Genomic DNA, 16,723 nt, shown 5'->3' on the forward strand with positions numbered 1-16,723 from the left:
CATAGATCACTACAATTTTCAGATAATGATTCGGTTTTGGCATGTGATCCAGTATTCAGCTGTGAAAGGTAAGGAAAATAAAGTACAGTAAGCCCAGCAGTGCTTCGGAACAAACAACCCCACTTCCGAGTATTCATAATCATCATCCTCATCCTATCTGAATTTGTTTTTATGCTCATTGAGTAGAACTAAACAATATAATTGAGTTGTACATAACGTTGACGTGTAAATGGAGAAACACTAATGTTTGGAGTTTCGCCTGTTGATGTTTATCCAGCTCAGCCTAGGGCCTCACGATTTTTAATTTTTTCAACGATAAACTGCAGTATGTATGTGTCTAAATTTGCGGCAAGTAATCTTTTGGATTGATGTGGTTTTTTCCTACAGCTTTCTTAAGATGTTGGTCATCTTGTTGGTTTTATTTTAGTGGTTTCCTGAAAAAAAATCTTAACAAATCAATGACAAATAGATCTTTCACCGCAAATTCCGTGCAGCTCGGTCAACAAAATGTCCTAGTTTTGAACCCATCCAAAAAACATAATCAAACTTTGTGTCATTCCTCTTTCACGTTTAAAATTATACTAAAACGTTGAATGTTTTTTGGTAAAGAAAATAAAAATATTTAATAATTAATTGAATATTAATATTTATTACAGATTGTAAATATTTTTTCCGGGAAGTTTCTTTGTATTTCACCTAAATTTTCCTTGCTTTATTTCATTGACAAAGAAAAGTAAGTCTTAAAAATAGAGAGTTTTATTGCTATACTATATCACGAACATGTTTTAGTAATCATGTACACATTAAAGGATCTGCCCTATAAACAAAAGTGGAGAAACAACCCATTGGCAGTACTCCTATGTGTCCTAGGTGTCGCAACATAATTGATGGTAGTTTCACTATACAACGTGTATGGCCGGGCTAAGGTAAATGTCCTGGGTATAACAGGAGCCCACGGGAATATTTTCCAAAAACACCAGCACGGTTTATTTTAACCTCGTAGTTGAAATATTATCGTAAAATCTATTTATAAATAGACTTATTAGCTTTAAGGAGGTAGTGACCATTTTTTGGACGTACAGATGGTTTTGTTTTATTATTATGGTATGGTATTATGGTTCTACTTCTGTTCGATGGATTTTAATTTTCCATACGCATATCTTTCTCAAGAGTGTCTGTATTTTCTGTCTAAGCTTCAAACTATAAAATGTGAACAATTTCAGCAACTTTTCAAGGTTATTAATTGTTTAAAGAGAAACCAAAATTTGCCATCTTTTGGTACCATTTTATCAAAATATATTTGGTCTATTATCCACAATCATTTGTTTTCTTTGACTTTATTACCAATTCGTAGCTAAGAGCTTTTAAAAATACTGATACGATCATTTTTGACAAAAGACTAAAGTAATAGAAATCGTAAAGGTGGATGAATGTATTATTTCATTGAAAACGAAAGTTTTACTCCGAAAAATGTTTTTCGTGGTTAACCTGTTTCCAAAAAAACTGTGTGAGTTGAACCATCGTTATCAACGAATGAATTGATATAGTCACTCCACTTTACCATTTCTATTAATTTGCTAGTCAAAGCATTTAATTTAGGATTATACCGGATAAAGGCGAAAACGGTTTCCGATAGAACTTTCGTTTTCCAACCAATCAACCTAAAGTTGAGACAAAGGCAAAATCTAAATTTCTCTCCTCCGGGATATTAGTAAAAGCATTGTTCACAACTATTGTTCGCCTATTATTGTTTTACTGAATGTAAAAAAAGAATCGTTTTAATAGATAAAGAGTTGCAGAGAAAAATGAACTTAAATGTGAAATTTCATAAATCATTTACATCTACATTTCACCTCATGTAGAGATGATGAGACTGTTGATGGCGAATAGCCAAACGCCTGTGACAGACGTAAACAGCGAAGATATTAATCAGAGACGACCGGACTATAAAGTTCATCACCCCGCAGACCTTACGCAGAGGTCTCACCTCAGTGATGGTCGACTGATCATACTTTTCAGATAATCATCATCGAATGGAATTTATCACTTGTACACGTATGCAAACCCACAACTGATGATGTCAAAAAGCCCAACGCTTCTGACAGACGTAACAGCGAGGATCTTCAGACCAGAACGTCAGAAACGACCAGACTCGCAGATCTCATGATCTTAAACTTCACGATTGGCCCGAATAATACACTTTTCAAACAAAACTTTATTTCGAAGGTAAATCACTCACGACATCAACGTCCGAATTAATTTATCACGTAAAGGACAAGGGGGACAGAAATACGAGTGACGGCGTTAATTTTACGGATTAATTTCTCCCAAAACGATTTATCCTGTTGACCCGTTACGGTTTAAGTTAAAAATACGATCTCGCCACGTTTGTATCTTTTCTCCTGAGATAAAAGGTCGCTGTAGATGATGAGTAGAAAGAACCTAATGAAGAATAATTGGCGGTGGAAGACGGAGGTGAGGGAGAAACCGAGTGATTAATCAACCGTCGCACATTTCAACCCTTGTGCTGGCTAATTTTTTTTTACAAGTTCCGTCCATTTGTTGTAAACGGGTATATAATTTGTATAAAGAGGGTTATTGAAAGCTAAAAAGCTATTTAAACACTTTTCAAAAAAACCACATATCTCATCGAATGCAAGTTTCGACGATCCAAACTTCATCTTTTAAATTGAGTTATATTAGCAATTCTGAGTTTAATGTTTGTATTCCTATCCAAGAAAACCTTGAGCTGATCGAAGATTGTTTTAAAAAGTGGAGTACAAGGCTAAATGAAGAAAAATGTATTCAGGGTACGTTCACATTGCAAAAAAAAAACAGTCTTGCTTTCCATTATGCACCAACAACAAAGATATATTCAGGTCAAATATTTAGGGCTAACATAAGACTGACGTGTAATCCTCACACAAGATTAAAGAGAGAAGAACTCAACAAAGGACTTGGACAAGCTACGAAGACTTCTAAGGCCGAAGTCTGACTTGACCGTCAACACTAAACTAGCCTTATAGAAGACTTTACCGACTTTGGACATACGGAATGGAACTGTGGAGTTCTTCTATCCAAAGAAGACGCATCCAATCCTTCCAATCGAAAGACCTGAGACAAATCGTAAAAACTCCTCACTACGTCACTAACCTCACTATTCACAACGACCTCACCATCCATTTCCGCTGGCATTAATCTGTGCTGTGACCTTGTGAAAAAAAGTTCTGTAACCAAATTTGCAATATGTACGAACATGTATAGAGTGCAAATGAAATAATTTTTACATTGTTGTACAAAATAAATTGACTTATGTGCAATATTTTGATCATCATCGCCTATTTTACATACTAACTAATAACTATGTCGTATACATAATTAAAAATCATAATTATAACAATTTCACGTTTATTAATACTTTTAGGCTCTTATGTTTATTATACAACTTATGTTATATATCTTCCTCAATCAAAACTAGACTCTCCAACAATGAAAATCACATAATTTGCGATAAGTGTTCTACTCACGGTCTAGTGAAACTAATGGGCAAAAATTGTCCTAATGCGCATAAGCGGATAAATGGAACTTTTTTCTTCTCAAAAGACCAATTTTACTTATTGTTCGCATTGTATGTTAATTTTGTTTGTCAAAATTGGGCTTTTATTGTAATTCTTTAAAAAAAATGCAATTCTAATCCTCAATTTTTGGCTCTGGAGGGGGTAAATGTCCTCTCTTTGTTTGCTTGCTTCCTCTATGACTTGGCGTAAAAACCCAAATGATTGCCAAATACTGGAAGGTATTTAACCAATAATTTACACCTCGTTATTATCATTTCTTGGAAGAGTGTATCTCGTGTAATCAAGTTACGAAGACAGAAAGACAACAGAAATTCGCCATTTGTTACGAAACAACCTAGTTTTCGATAATTCTCGAAATCATTCCTCAAAATTTCTTTTAAGTATCTATTTTTAACACTCTTTAATTAATAATAACTTTGTGCTGTTATCTATTTTTTATTTAATTTATGTGGAAACGGAACTAGGACCAATCTTGTGCTCAGTTTTATTATACAGGGTGTATTTTTAGATGGCCCGGCAGAATTTCTCTTGAACCAATGACGCTATCAAAAAATCAAAAATACGTGTTTAATATTTTTTAGTCTAGTTTCAAATTTTTACCTTTATTTGGAGAAAATTATACAGAGTACCTCAGGCCCAGTTCAACCGCAAAATTTCAAATACGACCCTATATTTCTTGATAGATCATTTTAAGGGATTTTTTAAGCCGAAAACGGTGGTGAATTGGCTTTTAAATTGGTGAAAAAATGACAAAGTTTAGATTAAAAAACCAGTCATTTGGTTTGCTATTTATTAATCACAATTCATGCTCGAATTGCCTGCCTTGTGTAAAGATGCAAATATTTGCTCTTTTTATCACTTTTTACCGGTGCTCAGAGTCAGGGGAGATGGATTGACAAGCATTTTCTATACTTTGCTACAGTTCTTCAATTAAAGTTGCTGGGTTATGATAGGCGTAGTCAATGTTTTTTAAATTGCCTCTATAAAATAGTCGAGTGGAGTGAAATCGGGTGACCGAGGAGGCGAACAGATTGGGCCATGAGATTCTATCCACCTTGCCGGAAGTGACCATTCAAATAACGTATTAATTATGCGTGTATGTCCGAAGTGTTCAGTCTCCATCCAGGTTGGCTGTTTATGAAGCCTAAATGAGCTTTTCCACGCTTCTCCTTGTGAACAAATTCCAATGCAGCATGCCTAGTTCAATTGACGGGGTTCTTTCATTGCCCCTGTGATACATAGGTTTGCCAGTCTTTGTATGATGCCTAATGTTTGGGTAGCTTGTTTTTGCTGAGCATTGGTCCACTAAGTTGCCGGAACGAAATAGTTGCGGTGTTGTCAAGTGTTATTGCGTTTTGTTAAAAATTAATATTTTACGGGAATAGAAGTAAAAACATCGTATGCAATATAAAATAAAAGACAAAGGGCACCTGCTCCATGTCTTACATCAAAGCAGCTAAAATTTCACCGTGGTATACTAAAACAGAACCAAGTTTAAAACAACCAATTTTTAGACAAATGTGCATACCCTAAGATCCAGTTCAACTTCAAAATTTCAAATACGACCCAATATATCCTGACAGATCATTTTAAAGGATTCTTTACGCTTAAAACAATGGTGCAATCAGATTTTAAATTGGTCACAAAATAACAATCGGGTGGCCGAGGAGGCCAAAAGATCGGGCCACATCTACATATCCCGGAAGGACGATTCAAATAAGATGTCACCTGCAAAGAATTGTGTGCGGGGCATCCATCAAGCTAGAGAATCATTCTTTGTCGTTGTTGCAGAGGAACATCACCTAATACCTCCGTCAAAAAATTTATGAACTGAGCACCATTTAAATTATGTTCATAGAAATAAAGCTCAGTTAATTTCCAAGAGCCCACACCAAATACTGTGATGACGAGAGTTCGAAACTCGGATTTTCCTCTGCCCACGTTCGAAAATTACAACGGTTTAGTACGCCATTAGAGGTGAACATGGATTCATCGGACTGTTGGATGTATCGAAGAAGGTTTTCTTCAGCTTCCCAAATCGACATTTGTGCAAGAAACGTTAGACGCCTGTCACAATCAGAGTCCCAAAGTCCCTGGACAAGATGAGAGTGATACGGCTTAAAATTGTAAATCTGGAGTACATCTCCAATATTATTTTTTTGAAAAACCTAAAACCCTTCGAACATTTCGGAGAGAGGAATTCGGATTTTCGCGAACATACAGTAAAATATTCAGCTCCTCGTTGAAATTACGTTGCAAGTTTCTTTTTGCCATAACTTTATCACTTTTTGACCAATTTAAAATCCAATCGCACCATTGTTTTCAGCGTAAAAAGTCCTTTAAGTTCGTTTGTCAGGATGTGGTAGGTCGTATTTGAAATTTTGAAGTTAAACTGGGCCTGAGGTACCCTGTATAATCTTTCTCCAAAAAAGGTAAAAAGTTTAAACTACTTAACCTTTAAACTACTTAAACTTAACCAAACCCCATCATCTACTATAAGTTTAAACTAGACTAAAAATATTAAACACGTATTTTTTGGATAGCGTCAGTCAAGAGAAATTCAGTCGAGCCATCTAAAAAGAACACCCTGTAGAATCATATCACAATATAGGTTATTAAAATAATGTATTTTATATTTCAAAGCTCTTCAGGAAATTATTACCCAAAAGATTAAAGTCTCAATAGAAAAAAATGTATTATTATTATATCAAACAATCAATTTTGCTTTAGAACAAAACACCCAAAATCCCAAAAATTCGTGGTTGACAGAGCAACTTTGTAAGTGAAATATAGTATTGAAACAACAACAAAACTGCATATGAGCAACCCTTATTGAAACAACACAAGATTGAAAAATTAAAATAAATGAACTGGTGTACACCTTAAATTTACAAACATAAAACTCACGGACAATAAAATTATTATAAACGGAACGTAGTGCAGACACAAAACATAGCAAGGTATGACGATAAATTCTAAACTGAAACGGAGAGCACATTTAAACAACAACAGAACTGGGTCTCAAATGTAAACAACTGTATTGGCTTTTGTAAGAAAGACCTATTTGTCAATTCAGAACAAAATCCTCAATTATAAACAAATCTTTAGACCAATCTGGATTTATGGCATAAAGTTGTGTTCGTGAGCCAAAACATAGCTATCTTACAAAAATTCCAAAACAAAATACAAAAGAGCTTGGTTGATGCACCTTAGTATGTACGGAAGAGATGTACTTTATCGACTTTTGCCGTTTCATATGGAGTCGTAGGGATTTCTCCCTTTAACACCTCAACTTTCGTCTATTGTGGCAATCTCTACTAATAAATTTCCTAGAAGATTTTCTTTCCTTTTTGTTAAAAAGTATAAATTTCTTATAAAGGGAATAGTCCACGATAATCTGAACTCCTATTTTTTATCTGGTACCTAATTGATCTTCCTCTTTCAAACCTAAAACAATAAAATTATCAATAGGTCCACCCTGTAATCATAAAATTTCTTCTTTTCTTATCTAACCTCAGCTGATGTTGTTACCACAATATCAAAGCCTGTAAGACTTGGCGGTATCCCGAACAAATTTTTAAAACTATGCCACCAATCATGCTACCGGCCCTATTACATATATATACAACTACTCCCTCCAAAAGTCCCCGAATTGAGTGGCAACATCAATTAAACAAAATCAGTATCTGATTGAAAGAAGCACTGAATTATCTTTACATGAAGTATGATATGTAATAAAGAATTTTTATTCTTCATCGATCTTCAAGGAAACGGGGTCGTCCTGTCGTTCGAATCCTGAGGAACAGCTTTGACAGACAAGTCGCGCAGTGCCTGTCAGGCTCAAAGATTACGTTTATATACTTCTTATTATTTCTTATATCATATTTTTCGATAGCTTATGCTTTTTCATCTATTATTTCAACCAGGGAATCATTCCTGAGAATATTATGAAAACATTTATCCAGAAAGTTTCATAATAATTTTCATTCCTAAATAGTAAAATATGTTTCTATCAATTCGAAATCATTTTATCATTTTCATCATTTATGTAAAATTAATTCGTCCATTCTTTTACATACTTTTATGTTCCCTACTTCCTTTCTTCGCAAAAATAGTTGACAAGATTCTTAGCAAACGATTGATCCCTATATTAAACTGCCTCAAACTTCCCCCAGATCACCAGTTCGGCTTTCGTCCACAACATTCCACAAATCAGAAGTGCTTCGCGTTGTGGGCCACATATCCTCATATTGAGCGTAAACAATGATGCATGGGCTAGACGTGACACAAGCGTTTGATCGCGTGTGACATGAGGATCGCCTGTATAAAATAAAACGTGTCATTCCAAATACCATGTAACTATCGTTCGCTCATACCTAACATAACGATTCGTCCGAGTTCGACAAGGATAAGACCTCTCGGAATATTGCCCTCTTTCCCTCAGATATCCCGACTACACCCTTCACTCTCCTAGCTTTCTTTGCCGACGACACAGCTGTGCTATCTCTCGATGTTTCGGAAGAGATCCAGGAAAAAGTGTTGCGAATAGCCGAATGGAGCAAATTGTCATGTCTTGAGATAAATGGAAGCAAATGCACCCATATCGCTTTGACCCTCCAAAACAAAGCCCATCGTACAATATTTCTCAATAATAATCCTATCCTAAAAACCGACCTTGAGTTCTATATCGACTCGACAAAAGAATTAAACAGACTTTGAAACACTGTACAAATTATTATCAAGAACATCACACGTAGTAACAAAAAACAAACTAACACTTTATTAGACACTACTGAAACCGATCTAGACGTACGGATTAGAACTATGGGGTACCGCTAAACCGTCCAACATCCGAAGAATAAAGTCCTTCTAATCCAAAGTCCTAAAGTCCTCAGAACCATTGTTAGCGCATCCTACTACGTTTTTAACATTACCCTTCACAATGACTTCTAATAACCTTCGTGAAAAAACTAATTCCTTGAAAAACTGTTCATTAGTCCGATCCATGTTCAATTACGCACATAGAGAGTCGACTGAAGCAGAGATGGCCCCAAAATGAAAATCAAATGTATCTATTGTATAATACTTACTCATATTTTTAGGATGTTTGTTTAAGAAAAGATTACCAGCAAAAATGTCACCACAAATACACAAGTTAATATATGTATTTCTATGCATTACATGTTTATTTATAACAATATATCAAAATAAGTAATTTAAAATTAAACTACTTAAACTACTTTTCACTCCATTGTAGGAAAGAAGGTTCAATGTATAACCAACCGAGTTAAAAACTGACTGTACGGTCCACCGTCGGTTTAAAGCATACTTTCATAAAACCGCGAGTATTGGCCCGACGGGTCGTACTTCGCTTTGAGCCGGTTCCAATCGTTCCTCCTCTGCCTGTAAAGATGTCTCAGTACTTTCTCCGCCTGCACTTTCTGCGTAGATGTGCACTTCTTGCAACCGGTTCTTAAGGCATCGGGAAGTATCTCTGAAAATTAAAAATCTGTTAGACCGACAATTCGCTGTGGAATTTTTTTTAATGTGTTTAATATAAATGGATTTGATAAAGTGCAGTGTTTTAAATTAAGTGTTTGATTAACGACTAGACATTTACAAAACATTAATTGCTAAGGCAAGAAAAATTCATAATATTAACCTATAAGTCTATAGTAATCATCAGCCAGAGATTACAGGAAAAATTGGGAAATAAATACCAGGATGGCGTGTTGGTTATTTTAATAAAGCAGGGGTAATACATAATTGCCCCACTACAACAATGTAAATCGCACTCGACAGGGCCAACAGACTCCTAAGATACAAGGAAGTAAAGCCAGATTTTAAGGAGGAGTTACGAAGAAATTCTGGACAGAATTGAAATAAATGAGATAGCTATTATCTTTATTAACTCCAGTGCCCAGAGTTATATTCATGGATATCACGTTGGAAAATTGTTGGGATTAGTCCAAGGGGCTAATCTAGTCTACCCCTCAGCTTTAGTTTCAGACAAAATGAGAAAACATTCAACTTTGACAGACCCTTCCATGTCCCCCATTCCTACCACCTTTGGGAGAAAGGTGGCTCCGTGTTTCAGGAACGGGCCCTAATACGGTGCACAGGTGAATCGAGGATAGAACAGGCAGAAGGTTTAAGGGAGGAAAGGGCCGAACTATACACGAGCAAAGCCCCTTGGTACTATGCAATACAACTCTGGGCACTGGAGTTAATAAAGAATACGATAGGTACTTAGATTTACGTACTCTCAGATAGACAGGCAGGTACAAAGACACTAAATGCGTAGTCAACTCGAAACTTGTCTGCGAGTGCCTAAATTGCATAATGGCTCTAGGAAAACACAAATTTACCTTTCAGTGGTTCCGGGATATGAAGGTATAGACGAAAATGAACGAAGCTTGCGAAACTAGCCAGCCACAAAAAAGGGGCAGCCCCACACCGATCGAACCAAAACCATAACAAGGTACACCGGAGTGTGTGCTTAAGTTACAATTGAAAAATGGTTTGAGTATAAAAACTAAGCACTGGTCCAAGGTACCAGGTATGAGGCACGCTAAGAGTTTTATAAATCCCTCAAACAGGAAGGCGAAGGAATCCTATCCCTCAGCAAGCAGGATTTAAAGAAACTTACAGGCCTCTACACCAGCCTTTTTCCTCTTAATTATCACGTAAAGAGCAAAGCAGAGGCAGAAAAATGCTATCAAGAGAAACCAGAGACCTGGCCAAACTCAGTCTAAAAGAGGCGCGCAAGGAGGACAGTGCTTAAGCATATAGGAAAAAGTACTTAAAAAAATCCTTCCAGGCTACCTTGAAGAAAAATGCTAATAACTTTCTCATTTTGTATGTAGTGTATAGCCTTTCCATACGTTAACATTGTGAACCCAATCAATAACAAGCCAGGTAAAGCTGGTGACCGCTGGTTCAAAGTGGTGACCGAGTGGTGAGGGCGTCCGACACTTATTTGCAGGGTTCGAACACCAGCGTAGCCCATGAAATTTCATTTAGAATAATTTTAAAAATGACTGTAAAAGTGGCTCTAACATCTCGTCCGCAACACCCAACGGGAAGTATGCTGTTAAGCCCTCCTGTATGATAACTTACTATGTCTAGAAATGGTTAAAATCTATTGTTTGAAAAGCGATCAGTGCCCTCTGCGAATGTTTCCAATCGACAGACTACAACCCTGTAAACTTGGTGGTGTTGGTTGATGTAAGAGTTTGAACTGTTTGAATAAAACGTAAACCACGATAGTAAACGGACCCAGTAAAGTGATCGAATACCGATCATTACTTATCTTGAAAAATTATGCCTACTCTGATTCCGAAAGGAGGGCCATCCCATTTTTACACAATTCTCGCGCACAAACACATAAGCTCTCCAAACATATACACATACACGCGTACGAACATGAATTTAAGAGTTTTAGTTGAAAATTCAATGCTAAACATTTTTATTGTCACGTCTTCGTGTGTGAATTTGACAAATTAGGAAAGATAAATTAAACTGCGAGATTTACTTTATCGTTTCCGATCAATTTAGCCTGTCTGTCCGAGCTGTTTTGGGTCTATGAGAGGCATCTCAACTTCTCCTTTTTTCATAGGGTTTGTGTGGAAGTAGATTTTTTATACTAAAACAGTCCAATGTATTTCATTCTGTTATCCTTAGATGATTAGCTATTTTTTTTAGGAATCTTCTATTGCAATTTTCTTCACCCGTTACCCGCGTGTCTTTTAAGTTTATATATCTTAAGATCTCGTCCAACATTTTCTGAGTATTAGATTTTCTGACTTGTTCATGATTTTTACTACCCCGGGAATTTCCTTGATTGTGAAGTCTGTTCGTTTTACCTTTATTGTGTTACGATTCATTTGTGTTAACTAGTAATTTATGGTCAAGCAGGTCAATGTGATCAGTTCGACAGATTATTTTTAAATTTTTCCATTTATTTTTTCTTTTTATGATGGACAAATGCATACCAAAAAAGTCGGTCTAGAGTACAAGCCTACTACTGATGATGGTGTAGAGCTGAAACATTTCTGACATACAAAAATGTTCGAAAATAACAACACCTAAAGTTAAATTACCAACAACATTAGTCCTTCTTTATATATATTTTTTATTTTATTCCTCCTTGTTTATTCTTCCTTCCTTATTCAAGGAGGAAAATAATTAAATATGTTTTAAATATTCTTGGGTAAACAAACACAGACATTCATTCTTTTAATGTTGAAAGTTGAATTATTATCATTTTATCCTTGATTCACAGAAAGTGACAAGGGAAGTGATAACGCTTTAAACGAGCTTCTTAATCAACACCATATAATAATATATCATACGGTGTGTTTGTATTTGATCCATGCTTCCATTGCCAAATGCGAATTGACTAGGAATGACAGAATCCTTATTCGATTTTCTTCAGCTTTCGTGTAAACTATCGCCTTGTCTCTTTGATCTTATTTTCCTACGATATGCGAGAATATCGCCCGTACAACTATTCCTCAAACTGTACTTCTTGTTAGTTCATGTCTATCTGAAGAAACCCAGTTTACAAGCTGAGATTATCTCTCGCATATTTCGTTTTTATCGCCAGTTCTCAGAATTAGTAGTTTATGTCTACATCCTTCGGACTTTCTTTTCTTTGAAATCGACATGGAACTTTGAATCATGTATGAATGTATGAAAACAGTTTAAATTGTATTGCCAGTAGTTTTATTTAGAAATTTCAGGGAATTTAAATTGAGCTCTATTCATAATATAATTAGAATTTAAATGATAACCTCCAATCAAATCAAACGTTGAAATAAATAATGCTTCTATATATTATGAAATTATTTAATTTTCTTAAATTAATTTATTTTTTAATTGAACCTACAGTAGTATAAATAAACTAATTTGTAGGAATCCTTTTTTTTATACTCATACTACCCCAAATCGAAACGTTTCTTTCAGTGTTATAATACAAATTGAATTTACATTTTACACGATTTTAAAATGTCAAGATGTAGGTTTTTTAATTGAAATGAACAGCAATTGCCTTTTCGCTTGATATAGCAACTTCATAAGTTACACAATTTGATGTCAGTTGCATCTCGACTGAAACGGGCTTTAAACGGACGGGAAAAGCAGGAGTTGCAACAGGCTGACGCAAGCCGTACGATGCGAAAGCGCATTTGTAATAATTCAGTACTGATAAGCCCACAGAGCTTAGCGTTAAGCTACTTACTTTTAAGCGTTTTCCCTTCATTGTTGCATCTCGTTTGGTCCAGGAGGCACTTGACGTACTGTCGGACGATCCTTTCATTCGCGAGGATCGAGTCAACGTTGATGTTATCATACTGCGAGGTGTAGGTCTCCTGAGACACAGCTAGCCCGACGAGGCAGACAAAAACCAACAACAATTTCATCGTTAAGCCGTTGTCCTGTGTAAGGCCGCGACGAAAATAGTTTAGTTTTATAGGTAATCCCCCTCCTTAATTGGCCGATTCGGAAAAACCTGACTTCTACCGCCTTAAGGGATGAAGTTAAATTTATACAGTACGATTTCAGGCAATACTACTAGTAGTTATTATGTGCGTTTTTTAATTCGCATTGTTATTTGGTTTTTAAAGCACAACATACTATTTTTATTACTGAAGTTATTTGATAATACTAGGTCGAAAAATATTAGACATGTGTAAGAGCGTTATTACAAATGGTTTCCAGGTGTCCAAAAACACAAAATAATTGACCTAATTTAAGTAATTTTACGTATATTTTACGTTTTTGAATACCTAACTCGTTCAAAATTATGTATTTTAATATCTACCATAATTATGCAATTTTGACGTAGTTACCAAGCGACGTAGCCAGGTCGGTTTAAATATTTTTTTAAACAAACATAGTAGATGAATTTTTGCACCCTCAAAATTCCCGTAATAAAAATTTTTGGGGAACTAAAAAAAAATTTCCACGTTTTCGCCTTACTTTCGTTTTTTTTCGAAATCACAAAAATGGAGATAACTAGCATCTTCACCCATACACAGGGAACTTCACAAATTATGTCGCACTTTACAAATTAAACATTAATATATATAATGACACAAGCACAAACAAGTAAGAACTGTAGAAACGAAACAAAATGTTTGAGAAGTTTTTTTTTTTTTGCTTTTTCCACGGTTATATCGAAATAAAATCCAAAAGTTGTTTATATAAGGTCAAAGAAAAGATTTAAAGCTTGCCAACGGTTTTAATAATTTGTGTAAATGTGTGGTGATTAGGTGGTTATCATATAGTAATAACGTGGACATTGGTTAAAATTCAGAAAGGTTATGAATTTTTAACTGGAACACCGGACATCGGAGAATAAAAATACCCCGGCTGATGTAGCACAACAAGTTTTTTGTTTTCTTTAAAAAATCGAATTTATTTATGATAATAAGGCGCTTAAAACCAATTCGATTTGTTTTTCAAAACTATGTTTTCTTCCTCCTGATATCTGATACTGATATCGCTTTTTTGTTTTTGTAAATTATTATATCTAATCCTAATATAATACGATCTTGCTTTTGTTTTGGTTTTCTCAAAAATTGTATTATTGGACATTTTGGATGCAAAAAATGAATATCAACTTCGCTCGGATCATAATTACACAAGCTAATACCCACTGAGATACATAATTTGTGACCATAAAAAAGTCTGTCAAAATATGTTTTTTTTTAATTTATTAATTTATTTTTTAGAAAAACAAAGTTTTTTGACAAAAACCAATAAGATTCGTTCTAAGCATCATTTAAGCCCTGAAATACTATTTTATCTTATAAGCAAAAAATTGATGCATTTCTATACACAGTATACAGGGTGTTCGGCTACTCGCGTTACGAACTTTGACAGTAGATTCTACATTCCAATTGAAACCAAAATGTCCTAATTAACTATGATCCGAATGTCAATAGTTTCTGAGATATTCCCCTTTTTCCGATTTTTTAAGATTTCACGACCTTGTTTCAAATAAACAATGATAACTCCAAAATTAAAAGGCTTTGGGCAAATCTGTTGATATCATCGAAAACTACGTTAAATTTCCAATAAGATGTGATAACGTTGGTGAAATAAGCGTTTTAGTAACCAGAACTTCGAAATTTTTTTTTAGTTAAAAAACTTACTATGGCGATTCTAAACTACTATTTCCAAACCGAGAGCCCAGCAAGTTTCAGAAAACATACTCCATTAAATATCCTTTTTAGTGGTGTAATTGCTTTTTTAATTACCTTTTTCAAAAATGAAGAAATTGATGAAGGAAAAGTAAAAACTGTGGTTGCCGGATTGGTAAGGTGGAAAAATGAAATTAAAAAATGAGAGAACTTAAAGATATTTTGAATGAATTTATTAAACGTTTTTTAATTTAGGTTTGAAACTGAAATAGTGCCATTGTTTACTTATTTACCAACACGACTGCAACTTTGACTAAAGGATTGTTGTATTGTTATTCCCCGGAATAAAAGAGTTTTTAATTCATTTTTTCACAACTTCCTTAAGTTTTCATTTTGAAGTTTTTGGTTCCAATTTGAATGTTGAATCTTCGGGCAAAGTTTGTAAAACTAGTAGCCGAACACTGTATTTTTGGACACTTTCCGTTATCCCATGTTCCACATAAAATTTCATAACCCCTATGCATTTTATCCAGATTCAGTTGTTTTTTAATCTATTTTTTACTACACAATAATCGGGTTTTTACTTATGATTTTTAACAAATTTACCCATCTCATTTTCCTTCCGTTGGAAGCCTTTCTTTAAATTTATTTTTATAACTAAACAGAAACCATACAGGCGTGGCAAACCCAACTTGACAGTCAATATTTCAAGACAAGTTTTAACGTGAAAGCAAAGTGCGACATCAACCAGACCAACTTTTCTTGATCCAATAAAAAAGTTGATCAACTTTTGAAACAAAGGTTTTCACTTTAGCTTTCATTCAACATGTGTTGGTTCAACTATAATCAGTCGGTTAAACTTGGTTGCGTGTTTATTCCGTGATACAACAAATAAAAAACGTGAAAAATGGAATATTTGAACAAAGTTAAACTCAAAAAGTATTCAAGCATTTTGTAAATTTCAAAGAAACGTAATCCAATGGTCATAATTTCTTTTTCTTTGCTTTTAAAAGGCAGAAAAGAAAGTAAAAGAAGTGTTTGTAATGGAAAAATCTAACGATGGAACAGGATCGTGTTCTGTGTTAGAATACATTTGCGCTTTGTTTACCCTTTCCTGAGAAAACAATGAAAAGGAACGCGCTAAGTTCTGTGAATCAATGCCTTAACTATTTACACCTCTCTTTACCAACCCTTCGTTGACTACATGCATTATGAATTCTCTTCCCAGAGGCTATGTTTTCCCCAATTTTACCTTGGCGTCTTTTCTTGGCCCCGCTTAAAGGAAATTTACTCTCCGACATGAGCCAAGAACAAAATCCACAATTTTGGTAATTATATAAATTAAAAATTGTGTCCTTATTGTTCAATTTTCAAACATAAATCGCGAGTATGGTTTATAAAATTGTTAAAAATTACACAAGAACACAATTAAGAATGTTATTACAAAGTATGATTGTTAGTGAAAAAGGATAAACCTAATGAAATGCCTGTCATACGACATATTTAACGTTTAACTAATCATTGGGCGTCTTGGTTAAAGAAAACAAATTTTCAATTTTTTGTTTTTTCAAAGTATTCTCAAATAAAAATACTTGGGCCGGTTTTCGAACCCAGAAATAGGTTAAAGAATAAAATTCTTAGATTAGACTACAGTCAATGTTTAACATGGTGTAAACTAAATTCTAATCTTTATGTAAGGTATTGGTTGAAATGAAAAAGTTAGTGTCACGAGCGGGATTCGAACCCACGACCTTCAGCTAAATACGCCGTTGATCTACCACTTGAGCTATCGTAACTTCGATCCACTCGGGCACCAACTTCCCATCTCAACCTACCTTTCGAATTATTCGAGATGGGAAGTTGGTGTCCGAGTGGATCGACGTCATAAAGATTAATTAATTGAAAGAAGTTATTTGGTCAATCGGACTGCGAAATATAATGGATTAAATTCTAATCATTACAAGGATAAAATAAAATATCTATTTTATGCTGTACAGA

The 16,723-nt window shown here is 34.7% G+C and overlaps 2 protein-coding genes across 5 annotated transcripts in view; one reads left to right on the top strand and one right to left on the bottom strand.

Moving 5' to 3' along the window:
* Positions 1-16,723, top strand: part of LOC106670026 — a 256,597-nt gene that overhangs the window by 179,398 nt on the left and 60,476 nt on the right. The window lies entirely within an intron of this gene.
* LOC106670028 (ejaculatory bulb-specific protein 3-like) lies at positions 8,716-13,275 on the bottom strand. The gene is made up of 2 exons (XM_014400008.2): positions 12,820-13,275; positions 8,716-9,072 (listed from the first exon to the last, which is right to left on the bottom strand). Exons 1-2 carry the CDS (start codon positions 12,998-13,000, stop codon positions 8,897-8,899), a joined length of 357 nt encoding a protein of 118 aa, XP_014255494.1. The 5' UTR covers positions 13,001-13,275; the 3' UTR covers positions 8,716-8,896.

Source organism: Cimex lectularius, unplaced genomic scaffold, assembly GCF_000648675.2.
Source record: "Cimex lectularius strain Harlan isolate CLEC.00 unplaced genomic scaffold, Clec_2.1 scaffold38, whole genome shotgun sequence".
NCBI classification, from domain to species: domain Eukaryota; kingdom Metazoa; phylum Arthropoda; class Insecta; order Hemiptera; family Cimicidae; genus Cimex; species Cimex lectularius.